This window comes from Haplochromis burtoni, unplaced genomic scaffold (genome assembly GCF_018398535.1).
Source record: "Haplochromis burtoni strain Fernald_Lab_line unplaced genomic scaffold, NCSU_Asbu1 Contig_505, whole genome shotgun sequence".
Classification (NCBI taxonomy): Eukaryota; Metazoa; Chordata; class Actinopteri; order Cichliformes; family Cichlidae; genus Haplochromis; species Haplochromis burtoni.
This window is the reverse complement of record NW_024582866.1, coordinates 245,933-253,192: the sequence shown is the minus strand read 5'-3', so window position 1 is coordinate 253,192 and position 7,260 is coordinate 245,933. Positions and strand designations below refer to the sequence as shown.

At 48.0% G+C, this 7,260-nt stretch overlaps 2 protein-coding genes across 3 annotated transcripts in view; one reads left to right on the top strand and one right to left on the bottom strand.

Moving 5' to 3' along the window:
• Positions 1 to 149: 149 nt before the first annotated feature.
• Positions 150 to 5,932, bottom strand: ccdc90b (coiled-coil domain containing 90B). Of its 2 annotated transcripts, XM_005947708.3 has the most exons (9): positions 5,240 to 5,568; positions 4,846 to 4,965; positions 4,667 to 4,770; positions 4,498 to 4,599; positions 4,013 to 4,054; positions 3,836 to 3,907; positions 3,607 to 3,660; positions 3,384 to 3,498; positions 150 to 1,234 (listed from the first exon to the last, which is right to left on the bottom strand). In XM_005947708.3, exons 1-9 carry the CDS (start codon positions 5,418 to 5,420, stop codon positions 1,179 to 1,181), a joined length of 846 nt encoding a protein of 281 aa, XP_005947770.1. In that variant the 5' UTR covers positions 5,421 to 5,568; the 3' UTR covers positions 150 to 1,178. The 2 variants fall into 2 exon arrangements, with proteins under 2 accessions (XP_005947770.1, XP_042069914.1); XM_042213980.1 differs by lacking the exon at positions 150 to 1,234 and having other exon boundaries at positions 3,404 to 3,498; positions 3,736 to 3,907; positions 5,240 to 5,932.
• Positions 5,933 to 6,242: 310 nt separating this feature from the next.
• Positions 6,243 to 7,260, top strand: part of alg8 (ALG8 alpha-1,3-glucosyltransferase) — a 4,535-nt gene continuing 3,517 nt past the window's right edge. The window contains exon 1 of the mRNA XM_005947707.3: positions 6,243 to 6,372. Within this exon, the coding sequence (XP_005947769.1) occupies positions 6,293 to 6,372 (80 nt within the window). The 5' untranslated portion in view covers positions 6,243 to 6,292. The remainder of the gene's footprint in view (positions 6,373 to 7,260) is intronic.

Genomic DNA, 7,260 nt, shown 5'->3' with positions numbered 1-7,260 from the left:
ACCCGAGGGATTAATAAAGTTCTATCTTATCTTATCTTATCTTATCTTATCTTATCTTATCTTATCTCTTTAAATAAAATTGAATTAAATTGAATTAACGTCACAGCAGCCATGTTATTAGTCACATGATGTCATTACAAAGCTCCAACAGCACAAACACCCTCCACCGGTCCAGTTCAGGTGAAGCCACCTGTGTCACCATCCACCTGTCAGCCACAGAGGCCACGCCTCTGTTAATGCAAACATGAATCCTTGATACAATTTAAACAGTTGAGTTTTAAATGAGGTCAAAAGACGCCAGTTAGCAAGGATCGGGAATCCAAGTGCCTCCCTCTGGAGGTGTTCTGCCCACCATGGAAGAGAGCCTATGGTTCACCCATAACCCAGGAGGAAAATGATACTTTCCTGGGAACGCTGGATGTCTGAAATGCCCGGCCGAGCCTGCTGCATGAGCTGACCGTGGACAAGTGGGTGAAGAAGGCTGTAAACATGTTTGTTTCTGCTGTTGGACGTGGTGACGTGGGAGGTCATAGGTCAAGAGGACTGACACCATCATGTCTGATGGTGAAGCACGAACCGGCTTATATGTGAAAAACAGAAGCGTTGCGTTCAGGGCTTCTTAAAAGGAGGAAAAGTCACATGAAGTGAAAAAAAGCATTTTGACCTGTTTAAACTTTGCGTAGTGACTTACTGTCTCGTTTCAGAGCCACACAGTGTTTTCATCTCTGTTAATAACACAGACATTTTTCTTCCAGGCTTTATTCACTGTCAGACCTCAGAGCAGATCAACACAAACTCACGCTGACGGTTTTGTTTCTGCAGCTCCAGAAATGTCAGAGTTTATGTCTCTGAACTCAAAATTTAAACTTTATTAACAAAAGTGTTTAAGACAGGTTATAAAAAACATTTAAACTAGTGTTTGAGTCCATTCATTTAAAGTTCTACCTCAGCAACAGTACAATCAGCTGGTAACTCGGGTACTTTTAGAGTACTTTTACTCTGTGCTGCTCCTTCTGAAATATAAAGAAAGTATGCCGTATATACTGAGTACTTCTACTTTGGATACTCTGAGTACATGTTGCTGATTCTGAGTATTTTCACTCTGTTGGGCTCAGATGCAATATCAGTTTTCTTCTTCTGGAACTACTTTGTGTGGTGGATGAAGACGAGTCACTCGTTCACTTCCAGAGGCGGTAGAGTCCCAGAGCGATGGCGAGGCAGGAGAAGAGGGTGGCTGAGGAGGAGCAGAGCGTTCGATCAGCGTTACTGAAACATGGAAAGTCAGGTCTTCATTCAAACCTCCAAATTAAAAACAGCAAATTAGATTCTCGCGCTGCTGGAACTTTGATATAAATTCAGAGCCGACGTTTGTAAAGATGAGTTTGGTGTCTGTCTGAAGTTTGAAAGAAGCAAGTTCATCATCAGGTTTTAGCACGATAGAAATCAGGTTCTACGTGTGGTCGGAGCGCTGCGGCTCATCCACCTGTGGTGGCTGATGGGTAACAGTCCAGCTTCATGAGTGCTAACATGGCGTGCTAACGTGGCGTGCTAACGTGGCGTGCTAACGTGGCGTGCCACAGGGCGCGATTTTAGGACCATTTTTATTCCACCTTAAGGCGGCAGGTTTCAGGTTCCTGAGCCGTCAGTGCAGGAGCTCCACAGGGATCCGTTCATGGACCAAACTGTGATGGTTTTAGATCGTGTTCAGCCTTCAGTCCCATCAGGACGCGTCGCCTGCTGATATCACCGTACGATCTGTGACTCGTTACCTCACGCTGCATCATCAGATACGGCTAAACACGACGCTACGTCCTCTGATTTCACTGTAACGTTTTTATATGGAGAGACTGAATCACACAGGCTGTACACAGCGTGTTGAGAAAGTATTTATACGCCGTGAACTTTGACACATTTAGTCAGAAAGTAGCAGATACCTGTGAAGTGGTACGAAGACGATACATGATGTCCAAATAAAAATGTGAAGTGTGTTTGTATCCAGCCCCTGTACTCAGTGCAATCAGCCCCCGTAGAAGTCGCTTATTAGAGCAGCGGTCCCCAACCTTTTTTGCGCCACGGACCGGTTTATGCCCGACAATATTTTCACGGACCGGCCTTTAAGGTGTCGCGGATAAATACAACGAAATAAAACCAGTAAAACACAGGAAAACCGAGTAAACGATAAAAACGATAACAAAATAACTGAAAACCGATAAAAACCCTGAAAACCAAACATTTCACACCTGAGCCTCAACTCTCGCGGCCCGGTACCAAACGACTCACGCACCGGTCCGAGGCCCGGGGGTTGGGGACCGCTGCTTTAGAGCACAGAGTCCACCTGTGTGTGATTTAGTCTCATTATAAACACACCTGCTCTGTGAAGGCACCACACAGCTCAGGGATGAAGACGAGTTAGCTTATATAAAATATCCTGAGCTTTGAACATCTCTCTGTTCAATCCATCATCCAAAAATGGAAAAAGTTTCCTACAACTGCAAACCTACCAAGACACAGAGCGAGCACGGCGAGCACTGGTCAGAGAAGCTTCCACGAGGCCCACGGTCACTCTGGAGGAGCTGCAGAAACCCACAGCTCAGAGAGAGTCTGTCCACAGGACAACTGGAAGTCATGGACGGCACAGATCTATGTGGAGATATGGAAGAGTGGCAAGAAGAAGCCCTTGTTGACAGAAAGACATAAAAAGTCTCGTCTGCAGTTTGCCAGGAGTCGTGCAGGGACACAGCAAACGTGGGAGACGGTGCTCTGCTCAGACGAGACCAAAGCTCGAGGACTTGAGACTGGGAAGCCTCAACATACAGCAAGAGCTCCAGAGGGACCTGGATCAGAGTACTCGTGTTAGGACGGTCAAAGTCCAGACCTGAAGCCGACCGAGCGTCTGTGGCGACACTTAGAAACCGCTGTTCACAGACGCTCTGCGTCCAGTCTGGCTGAAGTCGAGCTGCTTTAAAACAAAGAACAGGCAGAAATGTAGCCTGCAGCTGCGCAGAGCTGGTGGAGACGAACCGCAAAGGAAACGTGGCTCAAAGTACGACACGGATACAAACGCACACTGCGTGAAGCGTGCATCGTTTTCACACCACTTCAGTTATGTGCTGCTTTGTCACAGAAATTAAACATTAAGTTTGTGGTTGTAAAGTGACACAATGTGTAAAAGTTCACAGGGTAGCAACACACTTACACATGTAGGTACAGCTGCACTGTGTACTACAGCGCCCCCTGCTGTCCACACAGAGAAGAAAACTGGTGTTTCTCTGAGGACAGATGTAAAATGTTGTGCTGACAGGCAGCAGCACGGCGTCAGCGTCAGACTAAAGTGTTCGTCTTCACGCCATCGCAGACGCACAGAAGCACTGCTGCCGTCTCACCTGCCAGGTAGCGGATCGTCTGCAGTTTCAGGGACTCCAGCAGCGTCTTCAGCGAGGCCACCTGCAGGTCCAGCTTCCTGTTGATCTCCATGTTGTCGTTTTCCAGCTCGGATCTCTGAGCACGAGACACACGTGATGTCATCAGTTAAAACAACCAATGGCCCTGCAGAGCTACAACCCAACGGGTACTTTACAGCATCAGTACTGCAGCTGTTGTTTTCACCTTGTGATGAAAGTCTGACGTGGCCTCCATCAGCTTCTTCTCCTGCTCAGTGAACTGAGAGAAAAACATGAAAGCAGCTTCAGAGACGCGTCACGTGCCCACGTTCCTTTAAATTTACCCAAACGGAACCTTTAAGCAGCCGAGGCGAGTGGCGAGCGGCCGGACGAACCGCCCGATGCGTTTTGCTAAAGCTCCGCTGTTCCTGTGGTAAATTCCTCGCGGGCCTCACCATGTCGGAGACCCTGCTCCTCTCCAGGTTGATGTCCAGTTTGGTTTCTGCCATCATTTTCTTGCTCTCCTCCTGGAGATAAAACACATCAGCAGACACGTCGTGTTACAGCAGGGACCTCACCCAGGGTCTGGATGTTTCAGCCTGGTCAAGCCCACATGGGATCATCACTCTCACCTTCAGCCGGTTCTGGAGCTGCTCCAGCTCTCGCTTCATTTTCTGCAGGAACAAAAAGATTTTTAGAAAGTCGGGACGCTGCAGAGACGATCCAGAACAACCTGCAGATGCTTTTGTCTCTTTGTTAATCTAAAGACTAGGACGAGAGTCCAGCACGTGTAACATCATCAGACACATTGTGGCTGATTGTGACGCAGAAGAGGACCGAGAACAGAGCCCTGTGGGACGCCTGCACCAACTCTTCTTCTTCTTTAGTCCTAACCCGGAGTTATGGTCCCAGGAACCAGAAGCTTCATTACGTCCATTAAGGTGCACTGACAGGTCAAAATGTGAGCTCCACCATCAGCTGATGAACTTCCTACAAAAACTTCCACATATTTAACAAATCCGAGTAACACGCTAACTGTGACAGACTCGAGGAGGTGTCCAGATGTTAGGCAGGAATACTGGACGATTGGAGAAAATGAGAAGTAAAGCCGACGTACCGTGTTCTCCGATCGCAGGTTAGCGAACTCGCTCTTCTCCAGGATCACCATGTCCTTCCTGACAGAGTCCAGGTGAGCCATGATCTGCTGCAGGGCGATCTCCTAAAGAAAGAAAAGTCTGTAACTCTGTGGAAACAGCTCGAGGGTGGAGCTCGTCTCTGGTTCCCACCTGATGGGATTTGGTCACCATGTCTTTGTAAACGACATCCATGTTGGCCGTGGCGAGAGTGACCAGAGCTGAGACGATCAACTCCGCCTGGTTCTTCTCGAAACCTGCACAAAAATATTCGATGAGCACTCCGTGCTACAGCCGGTACTACACGCCGACACGCCTGACAGTGACCTCACCGCTGCTCTGCAGCTCTGTGACCATGGCGTGGGAATCGAACGTCAGTTTGCGCTGCTCCAGCGGCGTCAGCTCAACCTTCCTCACATCGAAGGTCGTCAGCGGCGCCCCCACATGGAGACCTTTAAAACACACACACAAAGGCTGTACACACACACAGGCCACGCCCCTAACAATGCAGACATGTGATACAATTTAACCAGGTGAGCTAGATCACAGTGTAAACGCTTCTGGAGCTGGACTCTGATTGGCTGTCCTTCATTACTGACTGGGTCCAGATTTATGACCGAAGTATGAACTAGTAAACACAGAAACGTCACAGTGACCGGAAACCAGCGTGTCTGCGGTGATTTGGTGAGTCTGTCAGATTTTTGGGGTCCTCTGCTTCAGCCTCACCTCTCCACGTGACCACCCGCTGCCGGAAACACCTCCTCATGAGCACGTTCATCCCGGAAGCTGCTGTGATTTCAGAGTTTTTGTGACGTTTACTTACAAACTTTGAGTGTTTACGCACAAATACACACAGCGCCCACAAACCGGAAACTGTCACACCGAGGAAGGAGCAGGCCCTACCCATGCTGCATTCAGGGACTGTGGGTCACAGAAAACACCGTGACAGTTGAGGAGACAGCGCCCCCGGCTGGTGCAGACTGGTGAGGGTGTCAGCGCCGTCGGTGCTTCTTCAGTTTGAACTGAAGCACTCAGATGTTTACATGCAACAAACTTTATGCAAAAACATTTAAAGATGATGAAATATGACAGATCAGTGTATTTGCTGGAAGTGTTCAGATATTAATTTGCCATGAGCAGGACGAGTCCATCAGAGGGACTGCTCAAAGACAGAGGCTGACGTGGTTTGGACATCTACAGAGGAGACAGGGTGGAGGCAGGAGGAGGAGAGGAGGAGCTCAGGGGAGGTTCATGGATGTAGTGAAGGAGGACATGCAGAGGGTTGGTGTGACAGAGGAGGATGCTGGGATAGAGGAGATGGAGGTGGATGATCAGATGTGGTGCAGAAAGAGGAACTAAGGGACAAAAAGTATAAGAACATTTAAGAAAAGAGAAGTAAAATCAGAAATTACAAAACTATTTAAAAACAGAAATAAAGAGAAGTTTAAATAGTTTTCATTTTCTTCTCTGAAACTTAAGTTTTTCTTTTAATGAACTGAAAGGTTTTAAACGCGGGAGGAAACTTCAGTGTGTGACATTTAAGTCTAGCACAGACGAAGCTCAGAATTCCGACTTTACCTGTCGACATTTAAAGCATCATTATAAAAGCGAACTTTTTTTTTTTACATAAATATCTAAACAAAACCGAAACAGGACTGAGGACTCTGTTCAAACTCTGTTTAAAAAAATAATAATAACAAATAATTAAAGTTCACTGAGGAACTGTCCTCCTCGGCTTTGTCAATAAAGTTTGAAGCAGACGTCAGCAGGCCGACTGTCATGGCGGCGGACAGCTGCAGCTGGTTCTCGGCGTTAGCTGTGGGAGTTTCTCTGCTGAAGTGCTTCTTCATCAGCGCGTAGTGAGTCCCAAGTCTTCCTCAGTGTCACCGCGGTTATTAGCCACGTTAACGGCATTTCCTGTACGCGATAACAGTGAGGGGTCTGCGCGGGTGTGTGCGGGAAGCTGTGCGCGGATGAGATCGTTTAGTGTGACTTCGTGTGAAATCCGAGTTTGTTTGAACTTGAACCCGAGCCGTCATCATCTGCAGGCTGGGCTTCAGGGATACGCCGTTTTTCTTTAGAGCTTCGTTTTGGCGCTGCTTGATGACGTTTCACACAGGTGATTGACCGTACAGGTACACCCGGGATGCAACGGGCGTCATAAGTCACTCTGCCGGGTCTACTGAGCTTTAATGAGTGTCAGGAGGCTCAGAGCCCGCGAACGTCTCATGAAGCGCAGTGCCGCGTCTGTGAGGACCGGACCACTGCGGGAAATCTCCCGATTAAAACCATCGCGCGTGTCTTTCTGTGAGCACAGCGGATGAATCGGATCTTTTTAAATAAGCGGAGTCAGTTTAAAACACTGACACATTCGGCATGAATCCAGCCCAGCTAACACCTCTGTGCTCTGTAAAACACCTAATAAAGGGGTCCACAGTGTACTGAGAGGTGAGCTGGTGACCTTTAACCCTGAGACATGTGACCTTTGTGTCCATGTGAAGTTAAGAAATGAGAGTGTTTGAGTACATTAGCTCAGATTGATCCTCTGACAGTTGAGGTGTTACTGACAGAGCGCACACCTGCTGTCCTTGAGATGAACATGTGTATGGTCACTGTTGGTGCAGGTGGTGCTCCTCAGGTGGAGGTCCAACGTGTTTAAAGCTGAAGCCTCTATCTGTCCAGCTTGGTCTGTTAAACTGGTGTGTGTGTGTGTGTGTGTGTGTGTGTGTGTGTGTGTGTGTGTGTGT